The 24,193-nt window shown below is 44.9% G+C and overlaps 1 protein-coding gene across 37 annotated transcripts in view; it reads left to right on the forward strand.

Annotated features, from left to right (window-relative positions):
• CYRIB (CYFIP related Rac1 interactor B) overlaps positions 1–24,193 on the forward strand; it is a 143,122-nt gene that overhangs the window by 27,084 nt on the left and 91,845 nt on the right. For 26 of the 37 annotated variants that reach the window (XM_060393369.1, XM_042254103.1, XM_060393374.1 and 23 more), the window contains exon 2: positions 11,509–11,561. Coding sequence is in view for 2 of the 37 variants with exons in the window: in XM_042254103.1 (XP_042110037.1) it covers positions 11,509–11,561 (53 nt within the window). In the remaining 35 variants the exon portion in view is untranslated. Of the gene's footprint in view, positions 1–2,952; positions 6,436–11,508; positions 11,562–19,621; positions 19,689–20,053; positions 20,139–24,193 lie in introns of those variants that run through there. The other 11 variants (XM_042254111.2, XM_060393366.1, XM_060393364.1 and 8 more) reach the window with 3 other exon arrangements.

The following is a 24,193-nucleotide window of genomic DNA, read 5'->3' on the forward strand; positions in this document are numbered from 1 at the left end:
CTGTCTACTGCCCAAGGTGTGTTCATAGACTCCATGGACTGTTTGGGGGATAATTTGTTGTTTAGTAGGAAAGTCGTGTCCGACTCTCTGTGATGCCATGGACTGTAGCCCGCCAGGCTCCTCTGTCCATGGATTCTCCAGGCAAGAATTCTGGAGTGGGTTGCCATTTCCTTTTCCAGGGGAATCTTCTTGTCCCTGGAAGAACCCCATCTCCTGCCTTGGCAGGCAGATTCTTTACCGCTGAGCCACCAGGGAAACCTTTGAGGATAAGTGGCATCCTATAAATCAGAGCCCGAGGCTACTGATAAGCATTTATTCTGATGGTCAGAGCCTGCATACTGACTTATAAGAGGGAGGAGAAAAAGTATGGGTGAGGGTGGACACAATGGCAGTGCGCCCCAGCCTGGGGTATCAGGGAGGGAATGAACCCAGGCACCCAGAGTTCCTGTCCCAGCCCTGCCCCAGCATCGTGGGGCCGTGGGTGAGTCATACTGTCGCTAGCTTCTGGTTTCCTTTTCAGTGAAATGAGAGTAACAACCACAATAATAGCATCTGTCGTGGGCTTCCTCGGTGCTGGGTGCAGCCATGGGACGCCAGGACAGAGAGGTGTACAGATTAGGGCTTCTGCTTGGGGTGCTTGGGGATAGTGAGGAAGGAGGGCCCTCCACACTGAGGCTGCACTTGAGACACGGGACAGCTCAGGCCTGGTGAACCGGAAGTGTCTCTGCCAGTTGGGGCGGGAGGGAGGCGAGCAACTTGTGGCCTAGCTGTGGTGTCAGGGTCCCCCAACCATCTATTGTCCCTGCAGCCAGAGGGAGGGACTTCTTAACAAGGGGACTTCTCTCCCCAGCCCTAGTTCTGCCTCGTGCTCATGTGCGCACAGTCACGTCCGACTCTTTGCAACCCCATGGTCTGTAGCCCACCAGGCTCCTCTGTCCATGGGCTCCTCCAAACAAGAATACTCGAGTGGGTTGCCATTTCCTTCTCCAGGGGATCTTGCCGACTCAGGGATCAAACCCATGTCTACTGCTTGGCAGGCTGATTCTTTGCCACCGAACCACCTAGGAAGCCCTCTAGTGCTGCCTAGATAGTCCCCATCAGAACCATCTTCCCAAGCCCTCAGATGACAGACACCGAGTCCCAGCCATGCCGCTGGGACTCACAGTCACCTGGGAGCTTTCTGCAAATACCGGTGCCCAATCTGGGGAACAGTGTTGCTGTAAAGCTCCCCAGGTGATTGTGATCCGCAGCCTGCTCCTCCCGGGACCTGCCGCCCGTTCCTGCCGAGGGGGTGGATTCATTAGGGCCAGGGACAGGTTCCAGAAACCAGATGCTTCCAGGGTTTCGCAGCTGCTCCTGGTTGCCAGCTCATTACTGTGTCCTGGCCCTTGGGAGAGGCAATGGGGGTGGTGTTCTCCTTACATGTGCCGGATGCAGGCTGGACCCGGTGTGTCCGGTGCCCCTGGGCACTAGGTAGCCGGCCCGGGGTGCGCCTGAGCCCTGTGGGGCACCTGGGCTTCCTCCAGGTGCTGCCTTCTCACTGCTCTGGACCGTGTAGGGTCATCCTCAGATGGCCTCAGAGTCTCAGCATCTCCCAGGACCCAGTGCCTGCTGCCCCAGTGGGACTCAGTGACAACCAGTCACAGGCCTGGGACCAGTCAAGCAGCACAGCCCCAGCAGTTTAGAATCTGAACTTGAACCTGCCAGGAATGCTGGAAGTCTGGTCATGATGATGCCCTTGCAACTCTTTTGGGTTCAGAATCATATTTTTCTAGCATTTTTACATAGCATTTTACATTTTTTACATTTTACATGGTCCAGAGAAATCCTTTTGCATAAGTTCTCCCAGGAACCAACCACTTTCTGAACACTGTCTCGTAGTCAACTTGTCAGGATCACAGAGGGAGAAACAAGCTTCCCCAGGGGCTTGTGACATTTGCACATGACTGAGTCAGGATTCGAACCATGGTCATTCTGACTCCAAAGCTCATTCCGTGCACAGAGGTGGACCGTAGATCCAATTATGTAAAACCAAAGACAAACTGTTCTATGTGGTGGCTCCTAGCCACATGGGGCTATTTAAATAGAAATTAATAAAAATTAAATGTAATTAAAAACTCGGTTGCACCAGTCAGAGTTCAGCTGCTCCGTAGTCCCCTGGGTCTGGTACTCCCGTATTGGACAGTATAGATAAGGACCATCTCCAGCAGCACAGAAAGTTCTATCAGTGCTGAGCTAGAGTGACCACATGGCGGAGGCATGGCTCTAGGCCCGGCTTATACAGTGGCTGAGGACGGTTAGAGGCGGGGACATACTGAACCAGCTGTCTCACTTTGTTGCATGCATGCTAAGTCACTTCACCTGTATCCAACCCTCTGCGACCCTGTGGACTGTAGCCCACCAGGCTCCTTTGTCTGTGGGATTCTCCAGGCGAGAATACTAGAGTGGGTTGCCATGCCCTCCTCCAGGGAATCTTCCCAATGCGAGGATCAAACATTCGTCTCCTCCATTGGCAGGCAGGCTCTTTACCTCTAGCGCCACCTGGGAAGCCCCATGTCACTTTGTTGGTGTCCACTAATAGAGCGACCAGCTGTCCTGGTTTGCCAAGGGATTTTCGGGGACTTGGGACTTGCTTGGTTAATGCTGGGAAATTCCCAAGAACCTGAGACATTGGTCACTTTGTTCACTGCACTGTGTCCACGTAGACCTCCGCTTGTGCTCAGGTCCAGGACACAAGACTTGAACAAAGAGTTGCTCCAAGGTCAAGCGTGGGGGGAAGCTAGCTGATGAAGTGGCAGCATAATCTGGGAGGAATGCTCAGAGAAAGGGGAGTACCAGGTAGGATGTCCCCAGAAGCCTTTCCCTAAAGGGCATGCACCTGAGCTGAGAGCAGACACCTGGATGCAGTTAGTAATCAGGTGAAGGAGTTTGTTTGGAAGTGGGTGGAAGCTCAGTAGTCAGCCCTGGGTAGTTAGGAGTCAGAAATCTTGGGAGCTGGTTCTGACTCCGCTGTGATCCTGCTGTCTTCACTGCAGGCAAGTTCCTTTCCTTCTATGTGTCAGATTCTCCCATCTATAAAACCAAGCATTTAGACCAGACACCCCCAGTAACATTCTCTACCTTCACCCATGTCATGCTTTCAAGGAAACTGTGATATGTCTTTAATGGTGGCACAGTTTGAAAAGGGTAGTACGAGGGCTGACCCACAGGAGAAGGTGATGGAACCCCACTCCAGTACTCTTGCCTGGAAATCCCATGGACAGAGGAGCCTGGTGGGCTGCAGTCCATGGGGTCGCTAAGAGTTGGACACGACTGAGTGACTTCACTTTCACTTTTCCCTTTCATGCATTGGAGAAGGAAATGGCAACCCACTCCAGTGTTCTTGCCTGGAGAATCCCAGGGACAGGGGAGCCTGGTGGGCTGCCGTCTGTGGGGTCTCACAGAGTCGGCCATGACTGAAACGACTTAGCAGCAGCAGCAGCAGCAGGGCTGACCCACAGGGTTGCGGTTTTGCTGAGATGGTACTGAGTCTGGCTGTTCAGTCTCCAGGAAGTCGTCTTTTCCTCCTTTACCTCCTTTTAAATTTATTTTTTTAATTGAGGTATAGTTGGTTTACAATGTTGTTTTAATTTCTGCTATACAGCAAAGTGATTATATATATTCTTTATACATATATATATTCTTTTTCTATTATGGTTTATCACAGGATAGACATATACATATGTTTAATATTTGTTGATTTATTTAGCTGTGCTGAGTCTTAGCTGCAGCACACAGGATCTTTAGCTGTGGCATATGGAATCTAGTTCCCTGACTAGGGGTCAAGCACGCACCCCCATGCTTTAGAAGCATGGAGTCTTAGCCACTGGATCACCAGGGAGGTCCCCAAAGTGGCATCTGATTGTCAAGATTAGGTGATGGGAGTTGAGAGGGCAGTGCAATTGATGAAAGCTATAGTAGTTATCTTAATGTTGTTATCCACAACTGTTTATCTCCTATGTGCTTATTCATTTTCATTTCCTAATTTCTGATTCTAAATATTTAGGGTTGCCCCTGCGACCCTATCCTTGGCATTTCCTTGTCACCCCTGGTCAGAGTCACATTGTGTCACAGTAGCCAGTTCATACACTGTCCTGGAGCCTGAAACCCTTGAAGATGGGAACTCTGCCCTCGCCTCCATTTCCCTGTGCCTCTGGAGCTGCCTGGCATGGGAGAGTCAATCGCGATGTTCTTATTGAGCAAACCAAGCTATCACTTGTTTGTGCGGTCACTTTTGACTTTGTTATGGTTGTCAGAGCTACTATTATAAAATGCCTCAGACTGGGTGCTTATAAACAGCAGCCGTGTAGTCCTCACTGTTCTGGAGGCTGAAAATCTGAGCTCCGGGCACCAGCATGCTTGGGCAAGGGCTCTCCTCTCATTGTGTGCTCACGTGATGGGATGAGTGAGGGAGCTCTCTGGGGTCTCACTTACAAGGGCACTAATCCCGTTCATGAGGGCTCCACCCTCATGACCTCTCAAAGGCCCGACCTCCTAAAGCCATCGCACTGGGTAGTTAGGATTCCAACATGGGAATCTGGACAGGACAGGTCAGAGTCGCTCAGTCGTGTCCGACTCTTTGCGACCCCATGGATTGTAGCCTGACCCAATGGATTGTAGCCTGACCCCATGGATTGTAGCCTGACCCCATGGATTGTAGCCTGACCATCAGACTCCTCCGTCCATGGGATTTTCCAGGCAAGAGTGCTGGATTGGATTGCCATTTCCTTCTCCAGGGGATCTTCCCGACCCAGGAATTGAACCCAGGTCTCCCGCATTGCGGGCAGACGCTTTACTGTCTGAGCCACCAGGGAAGCCCGGAGGGGGGACACAAACATTCAGACCAGTAATACTTGTTATGATATGTATAATAGTTATTATATGTATAATATGCATGTAAATAAAGCTGAAGCTCCAATACTTTGACCACCTGATGCCGAGAGCTGACTCATGGAAAAGTCCCTGATGATGGAAAGGTTGACGGCAGGAGGAGAAGGGGACAACAAAGGATGAGATGGTTGGATGGTGTCACCGACCCAATGGACATGAATTTGAGCAAACTCCAGGAGATAGTGGAGGACAGGGCAGCCTAGCCTGCTGCAGTCCATGGGGTCACAAAGAGTCAGACACAATTTAGTGACTGAACAGCAACAGTGCATTTAGAAAAGCGCATATCACGATTATTTTTGTGTATGTACTGATTTGAAACATGAAATGGCAGATGTTTGGAGTCAGAAGGCAAAAGGAAGCAAACAGTGACATGCTCAGGTGTAAACCATGGAAGGGTCTCCTGCTAACAATGTGGTCCTGGACCAAACGCAGTAGATCTTACATTCTGGCTGTTGAATGCCTCCTCTGCTTAGCGCAACAGGAGACAGATGCCGACTGGCTTAATTCATCCAAGCAGGGCAACAGGAGGTTTGGAAATGGTCTTAATAAAACTTTCTCATCTTGATTAAGAAATTATATATATATATATTTAAACAGATTTTTGTTCTCTTAGTTAAACTGAGGGGGTAATGTGAACATATAGAAAAATCACCTTCCTAATACAGGCTCAGGGAGGCAGTGGTAGGGAAAAGTTGGATTAAGAGAGCACTTTGAACTAATTGCAATGTTAGCTTTTCCAAGTGACTGTGGAAACTGCTGAGTGTTCACAAGTAGCTTTTGCCGGGCCCCCTTGAATGTGCAAGATAAGCTAGTTACCTGTGCAGTGATCACATTTAATATTTTTTCACAAATTTATAAAAAGAATGAATGTGCTTAAAAAAATTTTTTTAAGTCTGTTAAATATTGCCCTGGGGAGTTTGGGATCCCTATGTATATACTGCTATATTTAAAATGGATAAGCAACAAGGTCCTATTGTATAGCACAGGAACTCTGCTCAGTGTTATGTGGTGGCCTGGATGGGAGGGGAGTTTGGGAGAGTGTATATATATATATATATATATATATATATATGGCTGAGTCCCTTTTCTGTCCACCTGAAACTATCACAACATTGTTAATTGGCTATTCTCCAATATAAAAAAGAAAGTTAAAAAAATATTGCCCTGCTAATATTTTTACATTCTCACTAAGTCCTTTGAATAGTATAAATAAAACTTCAGCCTAAGTTATGCAGATTATCATAAATCCTGAATAATAATACTTATTATAAACAACATTTGTTGAGTATTTAGTACATATTAGCCACTGTTCTAGGGGAAAGTTTTATTAAATAAGTGATTAAGAGTTGTTGGAAATAGTACAGAGCTCTTATAGTTGAACAGGATTATGGGTATATGTTTATAATTTTGTTAACATATAGATATTTTTATTATTATTAACAGGAATAGAATGAATCAAGGCTAAGGAAAAACAGCAAGTGATAAACAAGCCAATAAAATTACAAGGTGAATTCACTGAGGAGAAGGAGTAATTACTTGAATTATTATTTTTTTGTTTAATTAACATTTATTAAGTGTCTTCTGGGTAACAGGCCCTGTTAGGTGCTTTTACATCTGCCGTTTTATTTAATTACAATGCCTTCATCACTTGCAGATAAGATTTCCCATGGGCTTTCTTTGACTAATGAGTTAACCTAGCCCGTGGTTTGCGGTCCTTGTGCCGTACAGTCACCTAGGGATCTTGGGAAAACTATAGTGCTAAGGTTTCATCCTTAGAGATTCTGTTTTAATTGTGCAGGCTGGGGACCCAGCAACAGTATTTTTAAAGATTTACCTCCTGCTTTTGTGAATTTTGGTTGAGCTGGAGTGAGAACCACTGTGCTAGGCCATTTGAGATGTTATTTCATTGGCACAAAAATACTGCTTTAAACTCTTCAGCGATAAGCAGCTATTGCAAGCTTTGGAAGTTTGCTGTGCCAGGTGGATACAAGTAAAGCATCTGTTTTCCTTTGTCTGTTTCCTATTAAATGGGATATGGAAAGTGTCAGAATAATGATTGGATGAAGCAGGCTAGAAAATGTTACCCTCAACGTCCCAGACCCAGAATTTCCAGGTGCACTTCATTTGTCACCTGGGTTTTGCTCTGTGGTGGTTTCAGAAACATCATGCCAGTGACTTGCATAATCAGTTTGTTCGTTTGTATTTTGTTTTTGTTTTGTTTAACTTCTACTCTAAAAGGTACATGTATGTTAAGTCGCTTCAGTCGTGTCAGTTGTGACCCCATGGACTGTAGCCCACTAGGCTCCTCTGTCCATGGGATTCTCCAGGCAAGACTAGTGGAGTGGGTTGCCATGCCCTCCTCCAGGGGGGTCTTCCCAATCCAGGATCAAACCCACGTCTCTTATGTCTCCTGCATTAGCAGGCGGACCCTCTCCCACTAGTGCCACCTGGGTTCCTTTAAATGAAATACATACATTGGTACCGAGTATTAATCTCTGAATAAAAACTTTAATAAGAGGACACAGGAACAATAAGGAATTCTTTTGGTGAAAGGGTTATATAGGTCAAAATGGCCTTCTTAAAAATTGTGTTTGCTGTCACAGTAAAGTTAATATCAAAACATTTTTTTAAAAAAAGAGTGTTCAGGGATCTCAGCTTTCCTTTAAAACTTGTTATAGCCTGAGATCACATTATAGAGAATTAAAAAGTGATCCGTAATCCAAGAACATACCCAGACCCTAAAAAAGTTTATTTAGTCATCTTCAAAAAATAGGTCGATGCTTCAATGGGACCTTTAGTCCTGCCTAGAGAATCCCAGGGGTTGCGAAAGTGTGTTGTAATTGGTGGTCAGGTAAAGGGAAGATTCCATTAGACCTGCCAAGTATTTTCCCCTAAAATAAGCAATGTTTCTGGTAGGGGCAACTAGATAGCCTTCCGTTTAAGACAGTTGTCCCACTTTTTTTTTTTTTTTTAAAGTATTTATTTAATTGGCCATGCTGGGTCTTAGTTATGGCATGTGGGATCTTTAGTAGTGGCATGCAGGATCTAGTTCCCTGATCAGGGATCGAACCCAGACCCCCTGTGTTGGGAGTTCAGAGTCTTATCCACTGGACCACCAGGAAAGTCCCTGATGTCCCCCTTCTAAAAACATTGCGTTAGCTAAGAGTCCTTGGACAAGTCGTATCATCCTTTTGGACCTGAGGTTCTTCACTGGTATCACGGTGGTGGGGGTGTTAGTTTTCTGGGGGCTTTGCTGAGCGTCTGCAGTGGCTTAGGGAGCCCTGGGGGAGGGGTGTTGAGCTGACACCTCTCTGGGTTTTCCTCACTGGTCTCAGAGCTGCTGTCTGAGGGCAGCTCTGGATGGGTGGTCCTTTGCAGAGACAATAAACCCATTCATGTCTGCATGCACTTTTGGGGGCCTGGTATGAATCAGGGGTCAATGCCAGGGGCGGGGGGCAGCAGAATGACCAAAACGAGTATCCAACCTCAGGTAACTTCAAGTGTCCTGGAGGTGACAGTGTACACAGATAATTCAGCATTTCTTCAGCTAGGTCAGGGGCTGGGTGGGAGAAGGAGGTTGGGCAAATGACTGTGTGAGTGAGTCCTGGGTGCTTTTTTTTTTTTTTTTTAAGAAACAAATGACAAGTAGGGGACAACTCTCTCCTTGAGTCACTGGCTAGTCTCTCCCGAAGGGAAAGGAAAGAGGAAGGACAGGGCCCACGTGGGAGGCTTGGCATTTCCCCGAGTGGACTCAGGGACGTGGCTGTGCTGGTACAAGGGTTATCAGGCCAAGAGGAAGATCTGGGGTCTCAGAAGACCATAGGGTCAGCCCTTAGGACTGGGAGGGACCCTGAACGTGTTTGAATGTGTTAGTCGCTCAGTTGTGTCTGACTCTTTGCCATCCCATGGACTGTAGCCCACCAGGCTCTTGTGTCCGTGGGATTTTCTGGGCACGAATGCTGGATTGGGTTGCCATTTCCCTCTCCAAACCCTAGGTCAAGGTCCTGGAATTTGGTCCAAGGGTCTTATGATTGGTGTGGCTGGGATTCTGTGAATGCTTGACCCTCCTAGTCCAGGCAAATTGCCCTGGCAAGCCCACCTGCTTGCATGTCCAGGTTGACATACCCAATGTCTCTCTTCCTGCCTCTTGTGCTTGACATTGTGAACCAGCCATCCTGCCTATGGGCCTTCCCATATGCTGCCAGTTTTGCTTGGATCCCCCTCGGTTGGGCAAATTCTAACTTGTCATTTTGTTCGCAGCTTAGATAACACCTCCTTGAGGGAAGTCTTCCTTATACCTAGCACTTTCCCTCCCCTGTGGAATTAATTAAATACCCTTTTCTGTGATTGCCCAGTACCTGTACTCATTGGAAGCACGGCATCTTAACCATTGAACTGCCAGGGAAGTCTTTATTCCACTAATCGATGAGAGCTCTTTGTGGCTGGGACAGTTTAATTACTGGAATTAATCCCATGGCCACATGCTTGGCATATTGTAGGTGCTCAGCAGATAGGTCTTGAGTGAATGCGTGTCCTCCCTTGACAGCAGCAGCTACAGAAGCTCAGAAAGGTTCAGTGACTTACCCAAAGTCACACAGCTCTGAAAGACCAAGAATGGACTGGAGCCTATGCTGTAAGTCTAAAGACGAAAAAAGATCAGATCCAGTTTCTAGAGTCTCCCATCCAAGTACTAACCAGGCCCGACCCTGCTCAGTTTCTGAGATCAGATGAGATCAGGCGTATTCAGAGTGGTATGGCGGTAGACCGGTTTCTAGAGTCATAGTCCAGCTTTTCTCTGTCCACAGAGAGGAAGTGAGAGAAAGTCACCCTTGTTTTGAGATGACTTTCCTTCTAGGGGAGACATACTCTCTTTCCTGGTTTGTCTCTAAGTGATGGAAAGACCAGCTTAATCTTCATGTTCTTAAAGAGTTTTGTGAGAGCAAGTTAGTATACTTTTTTCTAATTTCTAGGACTTTCGCCCAGGACCTTAAAAAAAATTGTTGCCAAATAAACAGCTTGTCTTATTTTCTGCTTTGTAAATCTGGTCAAAGAACCAGAAAGAAAGAAAGAAAATGAAATCTTTATGTAATGGGAAAACATAGTGAGCAGAGTCGAGAGGACTGTCACCGTGTTTCTGGGCGTCTGTGTGTAAGTGCATACACACAACACACACACACAGAGTGTGGCCCTTGTGCTTACCCGTGAGGTCTTAACTTGTGAGTATGCTTTGTTGTTCACGTATGCCTCTCGCAGCCCAATGGACTGCAGCCCGCCAGGCTCCTCTGTCCATGGGATTTCTCAGGTGAGGATACCGGAGTGGGTTGCCATGCCCTCCTCTAGGGGATCTTCATGACCCAGGGATTGAACCTGCGTCTCTGGCACTGGCAGGCGGGTTCTTTACACTGAGCCACCAGGGAAACTTGGTATGCCTGTGTTGTTTTAAATGAAATGGCTCTTTTCTTTGGCCACTGAGCAGTTTTGTGATTATTCTTGAAAAGGGAATTTTAAACCACATTCAGACAACAGCAGAAAGGAAACCTGTACTGGCGAACGAGAGGATTGCTGGCAACGCAGCCAGAGTGGTTGACATGATCGGCTGATAACATTCCCCCACGACAATTAGGCAGGGCCCCCAAATCTTTTGTGAATAAAGGGAGGCTGGTTAAGTGGCTTCCGGTAGTCTCAGACCCCGATGACAAGCCAAGAGAAAACAGCTCAGGGAGCTAAAGATTTAATCAAAAGGAAAGCCAGAGAAAAAGCAATCTCTTTCTCTTGCAGGCAGTAATGAGTGTCTAGACATTGCAGGCCTGCTCTGATCTTCGCACTTGATGCTGGTGAATGGGTTCGAGTGGGATATTATTTACCTTGGGTTTTATGAAAACTCCCTCTGATTCATAAGTTTTTGTGAATCTCTTTTGTAAGAGTTTTGAGGGTGACGAGGATGGTGTAATGTGCGTTTGTTTTCCTTTCTCTGTGGTGTAGATACCTAGAGCAGGAAGCAAGTCAGGGGTGGGATGACTGAGAACAGTTCAAATGCAAGTTGAGCTGAGTGTTTTTCTGAAAGCCGGACTTGCTGACGTAGCCCAGAGTCCCAGCATCCTTTATCATAGAATTGTGGGTCTGAAAGGACAGCCAGGCTCCGCCCTCTCTGTCCCTGGGACAATGCAGTCCAGCCGAACTGTGCCCCTCCATCAGAGGAGTTTGATTTGGGGTTTCTCTTTATTTGCTGTGCAACCTTGAGCAAGTTTACTTGACTTGAATATATAAAGAACTCTTACAACTTGACATCTCTGAATCTCCGTTTCCTTTTTTTTTTTAATATCTTCATTTCTTTATTTGTCATATACCAGACTGTTTTGAGTGTTAAATGAGAAAAAAACATTTGTGAAACATCTTCTGTAAAATATGATGGTCTGGAGAAATATTATTTGGCTTGAAATACTACTGGATAGAAGGGTTACATGGAGTTGTTATTCTTGGTACAGGAAAAAAAACAGTAGTGATTAGGATTTACTGGAGGCTTTTTGTATGCTGGGGACTTGTGACTTGCCTAATCCTTGCTATATCTCTGTTTTTCAGGAGAAGAAGCTGAGCCCTGGAGTTTGAGTAATTTGTTCAAGGTTACCAAGTTGGTAAGTGGCAGAACCGGATTTGATTGTGGCCACCTGGTTTCAGAACTAAGCGCTTCATTTGAATTGTCTTGAGCCTCACAATAGCCCTCAGGAGCTGAGGTTCAGAGAAGTAACTTTCCCAGGTTCTTTTCACTGGTAATGGGTTGTCTGAGTCTGTTCAGGCTGCGGTAGCAGAGTACCATAGACTGGGTTGCATATTAACAACAGAAATTTAATTCTCACAGTTCTGGAGGTTGGCAAGTTCAAGATCAAGATGCTGGCAGATTTAGTGTCTGGTGAAGGCCCACTTCCTGTTTCTTTGTGCTAAAACCCTCACATGGTGGAAGAGGCAAGAGAACTTTCTGAGGTCTCTTTTCTACAGGCACTAATCCCATCCATGAAGGCCCTACCCTCGTGTTGGGGGTTAGGTTCCAACCTACAGATTTGGAAAGGGGATGCCAGCAGTCCCTTTCAGAGTTGACTGAAAAATAATAACTCTATCTAGGGGAGCTCATCAGAAAGGGAAGTCCCCAAGTGTCAAAAATGGAGAGAAATTCAAGCTGAATGGTTATATGAGCTGAAGGCACAATAACTTATGGGGCTTTTGCACCCACAAAGCAGCTGTAGAGTCTGGGGTTAAGGTTTTGAGACCACAGTGGGCTTAGAAATGAGACTTGGGCCCAAGGTAGACATGAATATCCAGGAGCTCTAAACATTACATGTCTTCATGAAAAAGGAGTGCAAAAGCCCCACTGTTGGGAGAAACAGAGAGGAAGATTTTTTTGAGTGGAAAGAAAGTCACCAGGAAGAAATGAAAAATCTGGGGCTATACCATATGTGGTTGTGGAATCTATATTGTTATTATCATGAGATATGAGAACTTGAGTTGAGAAATTAACATGAAAACTGGCTGTCTACTGTGGGACTCTCTAGCACAACACTAGGGATTGTGTTGTGTGTTTACACAGTCATTCCACTGGGTTATTTCAACAACCCAGACCTGACAGACTCCCACAGAAAGAACTCTGAAGATGAGTGCATAATTAAATCATATGGACTATTTAGGAAAGGAGTGACTCTGAGTTGAAAGTAAAAAAAAACATCTAAAAGAGACTATAGACAGTATATTTTTAAATGATTAAAAACTAAAGAGGATACAAAAATGCAATGAAAGGTAGAAAAAGAATAAGTTGATTTGAAAAGCTGCCACATAGAAGTGAAAAATAGTCATTGAAATTAAAATCCAACAAAAGTGTTAACTGACAGCCTAGATGTCGTGAAAGATACTTAGTGAACTGGAAGACAGTAATAGTAGTTTACGTCTGTTTAGTCCTTAGTGTGTGCCAGCCACTGTTCTGTGTCCTTGTATTAACTCGTTGAATCCTCAGAACAAACATCTAAGGCAGGCATTATCATTATCATCTGTGCTTTACAGAGAAGCTAAGGTGTAGTAGTTTAAGCCACTTGCCCACGGTCACAGAGCTGCTAATGACGGAGCTGGGATTTGACCCCTGGCTGTCTTCTAGTGTAGCCTAGAGTCTGTGTGTGCAGTTACTACACTGTAGAGTATCATTAAGAATAAGCACTAAGCAATAAAGAGATGAGAATATGGTGGAGAGGCATAGAGGAGTGGAGGAGAGGGTCTGCTTATGTCTCAGCACAGGGGCCAGGGGAGAGGCAGCATGAGAAGACCGAATGATCGGCTGTCCCTTTAGATCTCCTCCAGTTCTGAGGTTCCAAGAATTTGTGATCCTGCCGAGAGCAGACATTGTAAAAAGGGGCAGCAGAGCCTCAGTTTCCACTGTAGTATGCATCAGTGGCTGATGTTTGACAGAGGTCTCTGGGGGAAGAAAGAGAAGCCCTGACTAGCATTTGCCTGTCTCTGTGGTATCAATACTTCCACCATGAACAATTTCAAGCCAGCAACATGATGTCACTGAACACAGGCTTGGGAAGAGATGTGCACAGTCGGCTCTTTTGAGCCAGCCCGAGCCAGCTCAGCACACCAGTGCTGACGTTCATTCTGGTTTAAGCTCTGATCTCCGGGTTGTGCATCCAAGGGGCAGAATTTTCAGGCAGTAGTAGGATCATATGTGGTATCACGGGGGCGGGAAGAGACCGTGGGACAAGAGTGAAGCTCTGCCCCCCTCTCTTCCCTTGAATTTGATAAACAAACTTCTGTGAATGTAGTTGGACAGACTGGCATCCTTATGACCCTGTTCGTGAGTGTGAAAGTGAGTCCAAACTCTTTGAAGGCCATTCCAGCATTTTAAGTGTTTGTACCTTTTGACTCTTGCAACTTCAAGGATTTTATCTTATAAACCCCATCTTTCCTATATATAAATACACACACACACACACACACACACACACACGAAAGTGAAAGTTGCTCAGTCGTGTCCACCTCTTTGTGACTCCATACAGTCCACGGAATTCTCAGGTCAGAATACTGGAGTGGGTAGCCTTTCCTTTCTCCAGGGGATCTTCCCAACCCAGGGATTGAACCGGGGTCTCCTGTACCGCAGGCAGATTCTTTACCAGCTGAGCCACAAGGGAAGCCCATATACATATATATATATATATATATAGTTTCCAAGGATTTTACCTTATAAATCCCACCTTTCCTCTAGTAACACATCTAACCTATAGTGTGAAGATGTGTGTAATGTAAGCTCCTTGCAGCATTGTTTGAAATAGCAAGACCCTGGAGGCAACTGAAATAAATGTATGTCAGAAAAGGATTGACGGAAGAGATTAAGGTATATCCTTACAGAAGAATACTGGGCTACTGTTTAAAATAAGACGTCATATATACCAAGAAGGAATCCGCTCCAGGATGCATTCCTTTTTTTTTTTTTTTATTGTTTTTCTTTTTATAGTTGGCATATAACATTATGAGCTTCAGGGGTACAATATAATGATTCCATATTTGGGTATATTGCAACATGGTCACCACACGAAATTTGGTTAATATGCGTTGTCATGCACAGCTACATAATTTTTTCTTGTGATAAAAACTTTGAAGATGTACTCTCTTAGCAACTTTCAAATATGGAATTTCTTTTTTTTTTTTTTAAGATGTATGTGTCTGTTTAATGGCTGTGCTGGGTCTTTGTTGCTGCTCACTGGCTTTGTCCAGCTGTGGGAGCCGCTCTCTTGTTTCCGTGCCTTGGCTTCTCGTTGCGGTGGCTTCTCTTGTTGCAGAACCCGGGCTCAGTAGTTGTGACTCACAGGCTTAGTTACCCCATGGCACGTGGAATCTTCCCGGACCAGGGATTGAACCCATATCCCCTGCATGGGCAGGTGGATTCTTAACCATGGAACCACCAAGGAAGTCCCAGAATACAGTATTAGTAACTATAGTCACCACGCTGTAGATTACGTTCTCACGACTTACCTATTTTAGAACCAGAAGTGTGTACGTTTGACTCACTTTACCAATATTTCCCAACCCCCAACCTGGTGGCTCAGGTTAAAGCATCTGCCCACAATGCGGGAGACCTGGACTCGATCCCTAGGTCGGGAAGATCCCCTGGAGAAGGAAATGGCAACCCACTCCAATATTCTTGTTTGGAGAATCCCATGGACAGAGGAGCCTGGTAGGCTACAGTCCACAGGGTTGCAGAGAGTCGGACACGATGGAGCGACTTCACTTTCCCAACTCTGGCAACCCCCAGTCTGTTCTCTGCATCTATGCCTAGGGATTCTTTTGTTGGTGTTTTTTACATTCCACGTAAAAGTGAGATAATACAGTGTTTTTCTTTTTCTGACTTATTTCACTTAGCGTCCTGCCCTCCGGGTCCATCTCTGTTGTGGCAGATGGCAAGATTTCCTTCTTTTTTACTGCTGAGTAATAGTCCATTTTATATGTATAATAGATAACACTTTCTTTATCCATTCTTTCCAGGATACATTCTTAGGTTAAAAAAAGCTGTATGGAGAAAAGAGTGTGTGGTATGCTCCCTCCCATGTTTGGGGGCGGGGAAAGAGGAGGGATTAGTGCTTATGCAAACCCACCCCACACATACAAAAGCTTGATGATTTTGCATAGACTTTGCTGGAAGCACACCAAAAAAGAAGGTGGTTGTGGGCAGTACCATTTAATTCTTGAGAAGAAGTCTAGGTGATGGTGGGTTTGGGATGGATGAACAATATCTTATTGTATATCCTTTTTCAAACAAAAATTTTTATAAGCATAAACATATGTTGTTGTTGTTAAAAACAAACTCGTTAACAAAAAACTTCCCTTTGTGAGCTTTCAGCATGGATCCCCTCTTAGTTTTAGAGGAAATTGGCAGGTCTCCATGGGGTTGCTGACCCCCAGCATTTATGGAACACATGCCAAGCACCAGGCACTTGCCTGCATTGTCATACACTGTGGGTCTCTCCATTGCCTGACTCTGCCTGGACTCCAGTAGTGGCCTGGTCAGTGTGTGAAAAATAGTAATCCCATTTTCAGGAAGAGGGGCGGCTAAGTCTTTGTAGGAAGTCACGTGGCAAGCAAGAAGGGGAAGTGGAATTCACGTGGCACTTGAAGAAATCTTATAAGTGCTTTGGAAACAGAGAGAACCCAGCTGCTTCTTAGCAATCCCCGTTATCTGGTAGGCATCCGTCCCTCCTGCCACATCCCCAGCACCTCTCTTGAGATCACGTGGCTGTGTTCCATCAGTATTAATTTTTCCACCTCTAAGATTCTTTGCTTTGGAAAGTTGGAACTGTGTTCCCGGACCAGATGAATCGCTGATGTGTTTGGAAACCACAAAGGCAAGGAGAATTTGTCCTGCGATGTCCTCCTTTTCTGACTTATCTGCACAACTCTCCTGTTGAGTTTTGCATCATCAAAGATATAAAAGACACTAGCTCTGTTCACTTAAAAAGAGCAACCTTCAGGGCCTTTCTTAGCAAATTAGATGTTCCCAGAGGTGCTTCTGTAGTCGCCCTTGTTGTTTTCCGAGATCAGTCACATTTCTAACTCATCATGAAATGTCTTATGGAACCAGAGGCTTACTCTTGCCCTCTCTCTTTTATCATTTGGTAGTAAATAGGTTATTCATCTTCAGCGGGCTGTTGTGATATTTTAGTGATTATATCAACAGTAGTCCAAATGGGCAGTAAAACTGGAGTGAAGACTTAAGTTCATGGACTCAAAATAAAAAAAACCAACCTGGGTATTATTTAAGAGCGTAGCATCATCTGTAACATTGGGGTGAAATTCTTGCATGGGAGGGCTGCTTGCTGGTGGCTGTTTCTATTTTGTGGGCTCAACCAGAGAGCACCCTTCAGAGCTTGTAAGTATCATTTCCCGTCATGCAACGTGGGCTGTAGTGGTTTTAGTTTACTGTGAGATGACTGTATGTCGACAGTGTTATCTTGACTCTCCCAACCAGTAATTCTATCTTCACTGCCTGAATGCAGGTACAGAGGAGGTTGAAATGCTATTTCTTAGCTGACGCCTGTCCTGACTCCACCTCCCTGTGCTCTCCTTGCTCTGCATAGTATTTAATTAAAGCAGTTATCTTACTGGCTTTAAATAATTGTAGTTGTTTGTAGCTATCTCCACATCAGACCAAGTGCCAAGAAAGATGGTGTGGATCATTTTGCTTCATCTGTGCATGGCTGGCATGCAGCTGATGTCAGAACACTTCCAATTTCATGAGTTAGGTTTCTTTTGAGCCCCATGTGAGGTTTTTTTGGCTTCCACAGAAAAGGGATTGGCTGGTTTATGTAGCTGCAAAGTGCAGGGATGGAACCAAAGGCACGAAGCCTTAGGCTGTGTTGCTAAGGCTTACACAGGATTTCCTCATCTTGCAGTGCTGCCTCTGATTTCTTTTTGGATTGTGGTGGCAAAGTATGTCAGCAGTTCTAGCAGCAGGGAAAAAAAAAATGCCCCTTTCCAACAGTTCAGCAGAAATCTCAGGAAAGAGAGATTTCTTCTTCAATGTCTCTGATTGGCCTTCTCTGGGTAACATGCCTGTTCCTAACCTATCGCAGTGGCCAGGTGAATGTGATGCTCTGATTGGCCACCTTGGATCAAATGCCAGCCCCCAAAGAAGCTGGGATAGGGTCTGGTCTCCCCAGAGCCCAGGAACTGAGAATGAAGGCAGGCAGATGTTCCTCAGGGAAATCTGGAAACCATTTGTGAATGGGGGGTAGGCAGAAGCAAGATGTCCAATATAGTACATTTTTAATCAGTGTTTACTCAGTGAATGAATTAACAGATGAATGAGCAAACAAGTTCTGCGGCTGATTCTGTGAGCGGGTTCTATGATATCCGGAGTGGGGTTTTAACAGATGGAGCCTTTGCAGAGAGCCTTGAAATCAAGTCATGTAAGGATGACATTAAGTTAGCTGAGATATTTAACAAGAAATAGACATATGATAGCTGTTCCCAAACGTTTGAAGGGTGTTCATAGGGACAGAACATTTGCTGGCTTCCTACTTTGTGTCATGGGTGCTGGGCTAGATGCTTTAATTGCCATCATCCTGCTTTTATTTTCATTTTATTTTATTAGACCACCGATTTATGTTCATTATAGAAGATCCAACACTGTACACACAAAAAAAAGAGAAAAATAAAAGTCCTTCCAGTAACTACCTAGGGCTAATTGCTATTAATATTTTGGGGTATATTCTCTCAATCTTTTCTCCGTATTAATAGATGCATTAAAAAACGCTTATTTAATTGTGATAGTAGTGTTTGTCAGAGAGAAATTGTGGCTTAGACAGAAACTGTGGCTTAGGAAGTTGCCTGAGGTCCTAGGCTTAGGCATTAGAATTCTAGGACCAGAATTTGGTCCACATCTGTCAGCCTCGGAAGCCCTCTCTCATTCCCTGGTCTTTGATTTACCTGCTGCATAACCAGCAGTCTGTGTACTAATAGGGTTTTACTACAGTTCTGTTCTGAGAATCTTGATTTCATCGCTCTTTGTTTGTCCACAGACTCATCTTTATTCATATACTTGGAAATATTTCATTGGGTGCTTTGTGGGTGCTGGAGGTAGCCCAGTGGATAGCTTGTTCACATTCAGGGAAGAATGAGGTCCTATCTCTTCCCAGAGACATTGAACAAAATTTCTGAGCTTCCCTCTGATTGGATCATTGCAGGACACACCTCTGTCTCTCAACCAATCATGGTGACAGAGGAACACTGATTGGCTTAGACCATTCTGGACCCACCCCTGGTATTGCAGATGAGGTCTGAATGAATGAGGGATGCTGCTTAGCGGGAGAGAAATGGAATAGATGCTGAAGAGGCAACTGCTATCTCTAAGTGTTTAGGATCTGGCTGTAGAAAGATAAGTAAGGCATTGTACCTACTTTTTAAAAGTTCACATTCTAGTGGGTTCCTGAGAGTTTGACAGTGATCAGAGGGAGGGGTATTTACATTGTTGAATGTAAAAATGCATTACATAATTTTTTCGTTCTTAGAGTGTCCTTGTCACATAGGTGTTTCCATTTTACAGAGAGGAAACAAGTTCAGAGAGATTAAGTGGCTTGCTGCACCTAGGAGCGGAGCAAGGTGTTTTGAGGCTGTGGATCCCATATTTCTTCCTCTCCCTATTGTGATAGTCACGGAGAAAATAGATCGCTAACAGAGACCGTTCAAAGTTTTGCCTAATAACTCCTCCACAATAAGCAGGGCCTTGGGAGTAGTTACTGCTTTTCATTTCAGGCTTTTGTGAGAGGATTATGCCTCCTTTTTTTTCCCTTTAACTCTAGATGGGAGGAAAATGCCTCTCCCTGGTCCAGATAAGAGATAATTGAATGAGCTTCTGAGAAAAGCAGAACCATTGACAGCTCACAATGCATCAGGAGAGATGGTTGCATTCAGATACTCTTACGAAAATGATTTCTCTCTTTTTTTGACTTCGCTGCCTGAGGCTTCCATTTGGTTTTAAAATAGTAGAGTAACTATTATGGAATCATACACAAAGCTTCCTCCCCCTGGGCCCCAAGTTAACTCGCGTGTTCACAACACAGGATACATTTTTTGGTAAAGTGTTTATGGAAAGCCCAGTGTGATTCCTAAATTAAGCTGCCAAAACTAGGGCAAACAAGCTGGATTTTCTGATTTTCTCCAGATTCTGCCGAGACTTAGCATTCCACCGAGCAAGAGATGATTTGCTGGAAATCACTTGTGTGCTGGTGGTAAGATGTCTGTATTCTTCCTGTTTTGCCTGCACCCAACCTACAGGTGCTTTGCTGCCAGGTGGAAGGCCCCCCATTTTTTTGAATACATTCTTTTAAATTAATTGATTATGGATTTGGCCATGTTGGAGTCTTGATCGTGGCATGCAGGATCTTTTCCATGGTTCACATGGATTCTCTAATTATGATGTGTGGGCTCAGTAGTTGAGGCACGCGGGCTTAGTTGCTCTGCAGTATGTGGGGTCTTAGTTCTCTGACTAGGGATCATACCCGAGTCCCCTGCATTGCAAGGTAGATTCTTTACTACTCAAGGTCCTTGTTTTTGTTCATAGATCCCCTGATCTCATTTATTTCCATCTCTGCAGATGTAATTTCAACCTGAGAGAAATGAACGAAAAGAGAGAAATCAACATGATGGTGATAAGCTGACCCATAAGGTTTTCAACTTAGGTGCTGTATTTTTAAGATCCTGTGTCTGCTTTTCACTTCTTTTTCAGGTTATTAGTGGTGATAATTCATTTATTAATACCTATTCACGTTTTTATTAAGTTGGCTATTGTGTTTTGGATCTTGGGGATGGAGAGCTGAACAAAGAAAGAGTCTCAGTTACTAGCAGGCTTTGGTGGCTCTCCTCTGACCAAATCTCCTCCCAGTCTGTTCACACTAGTATCATATTTTTGGTTCTGATTTACTGTGGGCCTGGCAAACTTATGAAAGGGGAAGTGAGGTCTGAGGGTAAAATGCTTAGCCTTTAACATCAGGTAAAGACCAGAAAAACCAGATTGCTGGGCTCATCTAGTTGACCCTGGAGGGGCCCACTATGGTTGTTATTAGGGCTGATATTTAGGGGTTGTTTGTTGCCTCATACAACCTCGCTCACCTGAATGATATGAACACCACTGTCATAAAGGTGGCAGGATTCATGGAACCTGGGAGCAGACCAGCTTGTATGTGTGTGGGTGAGTGTGTGTACACCTGGACATATGTGTCTGTATAGATGTGCATCTTGCTGCCTCTGTGACAGTGGTTCTCAAACTTGTCTATACGTTAGAATCATCTGGGGATCTTTTAAAATTTCAAAGCCAGGGCTACACGCAAGATGAGTTAATTCACTGATTCTGGGCTGGGCACAAGCCCTGGTAGTTATAAAGATCTCCAGGTGATTCCAATTTGCAGACACGTTTAGGAACCCTTGGCGTATAAGAATTATACTAACAATATCATTATTATCATTTGAAGATGAGTAGGGATAATGGTGGGCTTCCCTGGTGGCTCAGTGGGAAAGAGTCTGCCTGCCAGTGTAGGAGACACAGGTTGGATCCCTGGATCAGGAGGATCCCCTGGAGAAGGAAATGGCAACTCATCAAATATTCTTGCCTGGAAAATCCCATGGACAGAGAGGTAAGGAGCCTGGCAGGCTACAGTTCATGGGGTCACAAAAGAATTGGATCAGACTTAGCAACTGAACAGCAAGAACAAGAGATAATGGTAATGACAGTGTTCCTAGCCACCATTTATCATTTACCAACTGCTGCCTATAAGGCAGGCAGTGTCCTGAGTATCTAAAAAGCAGGATCACATCTAATCTGCATGGCAACCCTGCAAGATAGCTTTATAGGTGGTTGAATAAGGAAAGGAGAAAGTCATGTGTTTGTAACTGATATCAGCTACAGAGTTGCTTAATCCAAAGTGTCAGGTGAAGTCTAGAAAGATGGAGTTGTTGGGCTCCTTTTGTTGACCCCAGAGTGACTGCTGTGGTCATTGTTGGGGCTGAGATTTAGGGTTTGTTCGTTACCGCAGCATAACATGGCCCATCCTGACGGATGCAATCATCCTTTTTAATAACCACAGTTTGATTTAGAAGTCGATATGCAAAAGAACGTGTTGCAAGGTTATAAATTGAGGGTGAGTTTATTTTGGCTTGTGGCTTGGAAAGAGAAATGAGTGTAGTAAGCCAGGCTATTAATCTTGGGCTGGTTGATTCATCCATCAAAATCCAAGGAATCAGGTGTAATAAATTAATAAAACATAACCTTGTGTTTGCACAGCACTTTTCTCAATGGAATACATGGTGCCAATGCAAACCTCATGCCACAGCTGGTCTTTCTGACACATCCTAGGAGGACTGTCAGGTTAGGTAGGACTATGTCTTACTGTGAGGTAAAACCAGAAGCTAATTCACGTGGGAATCCGTATGCAATATCTATAGAGATGCCTGACTGGAGTCTTGGTGAGTAGTTTGGACAGGAAGCATGAGGGCGGGGGGGGGAAGGATGTTTGTGGCAGAGGGAACAGCATGGGCAAAGGCACGAGGAATAGTACTTACGGGAACTCTGTGAGGAAGTAGTTCAGTATTACTACCAGGAGCCATACCATCCCCTTACTCAAGGGAAATTGGGAAGTCCCATGAAATCTTCATTTCCACTTCTTCATCCTTTGGTACACATCTCTTAACATTTTTCCCCCCTACCTTGGAGGAGATTTATGAGTAATGAAGGGTCAAATAAGGATAATGTTGTGTGCTTTTTAAAATTTTTATCCATTTATTTTTGGTTGTGCTAGGTCTTCACTGCTACACATGGGCTCTCTCTAGTTGTGTTGAGTGGGGGCTTCTCATTGCTACGGCTTCTCCTGTGGGACTTGGGCTCCAGGCTCGTGGGCTTTGGTAATTGTGGCGCATGGGCTTCGTTGCCCCATGGCATGTGGGATCTTCCCAGACCAGGGATTGAAAACCCATGTCCCCTGCATTGACAGGTGGATTCTTAACTACTGGACCACCAGGAAAGTCAAAGGATAATGTTTCAGTTGATCTCATTTATCCTGGAAGATCACACCAGACACCACATCAAATGTTGCACACTGCTTATTAGTACAGATTTTTTTGCAGGATTGTGTTGACACTTCAGTGATCAAGTCTAACCTTTGGAAACCAACTCAGCAGTTCTCTGATTGTAGATGGGAACCTGTGTGATCCTCACTTTGGACCCAGAGTCCAGGCCTAGGGGATTGTGCTCTGTGACAACACCCCCTGGACCTGTCTTGGACTCCACCATTTAGTTAAGAGTATGATGTTGGATTAAAAATGAATTTCAAGGTTCTGTCCTTGTCTAAAATTAGGTGATTCATTCAGAAATTCAGATGCAGGCCCTCATGAATAACAAGTGGCCTATTAAAAAACAATGTTAAATAAATGCTGAAATGAGAACCACATACATTTCTCCGAGTCTGTGGGTTCAAACAAGACCAGAGTTCAGGCAAGGTGGCATTCCCCTCTTCTCGGCATTAAAACCAAGGATGGATGCTTTCTCATTAAACCTGTGTTCTTTTTTTTTCTTTTTTTTGTCCGGTGAATACTAAATTTTGTTTTTTAATTTATTTTTAATTGGAGAGTAATTGCTTTACAATGTTGTGTAGGTTTCTGCTGTACAACAACCGTGAATCAGCTCTAAGTATACATATAGCCTCTCCCTCTTGAGCCTCCCTCCCACTCCTCAACCTGTGTTCTAATGTGAAATCAGCCCCAGGATTTTAGAGGAAGCTAGCTAAACCAGTTAAGCTTCTTTTTAACTTGGACTTGAATGATTCTCTCCTGGAAAGATTTATTTATTTTTTTTCCTTTTTTAACCTTATACAGTATCTCTTCTTCTGTGGCCTTGAAACTGTGAGAACCTAAACTCTTGCCATGCTCTTAGCTCCTGTTTGGCATATTCACATCATACTGTCTGAAGCTCTCTATTTCAACTGTTGTGTCACATAGCTGGTGACCTCATCATTTTGGCTAATTTGAGAAGAGGGGGGCAGTTTACATCTCACCTCCTTGTGCTGCTGCTGATCCATTCCCTGGTTCCAGGGCTGCGGCCATGCTGGGGGTTCAGAGTAGGGTAAAGGCCCTAGGACTGGGTTAACTCAGGCTGGACCCCTGCCATCTGTGTGACCAGCAGCCATGGTTTGAGTGCATGCCTTGTGCCAGGCATGGTGCCCTCTCTGTGCTAGCACTGCAGATGCAGGGTTGACATGATAGGCATGCTCCTGCCCTGGTGAACCTCGCAGTGTTCAAGGAAGTACAGAAATCACCATGCAATTTACAATAATGATATGTCCTTGAAATATGTAACACCGGTCCCGAGAACTCTCACAGCAGGGGCTCTGACCTGCTTTGCTCAAAGTTCAGATGCCTGGTGGTGATGAAAGCTCAGGTGAGCATTGGAGGCTGGAGGCATTCAGAATAGCATGTGATCCCAAAAGCAAGGTAGGACCAGGTGAAAGGTTCAGGATGAAGCCCACAAACAGCACTAGGGTCCTGGTGATTTGATCAAGTTCAGCGTAAGGGCTGGACATCTCCCTATCTCTCCCCAGGCCCCCAACCGCCGACTCCCCCACACCAAAAGGAATGGTCCTTTCCCTTTACTTTCCAGGCTGTTTGTCTGTATCAGTTTCTTTGGCAATTGTGTGTTGCTTTGTATGATAATAAGGTCGTGTGTCTTTCATCCCCTGGAAGGGAAGGC

Source organism: Ovis aries, chromosome 9 (genome assembly GCF_016772045.2).
Source record: "Ovis aries strain OAR_USU_Benz2616 breed Rambouillet chromosome 9, ARS-UI_Ramb_v3.0, whole genome shotgun sequence".
Classification (NCBI taxonomy): domain Eukaryota; kingdom Metazoa; phylum Chordata; class Mammalia; order Artiodactyla; family Bovidae; genus Ovis; species Ovis aries.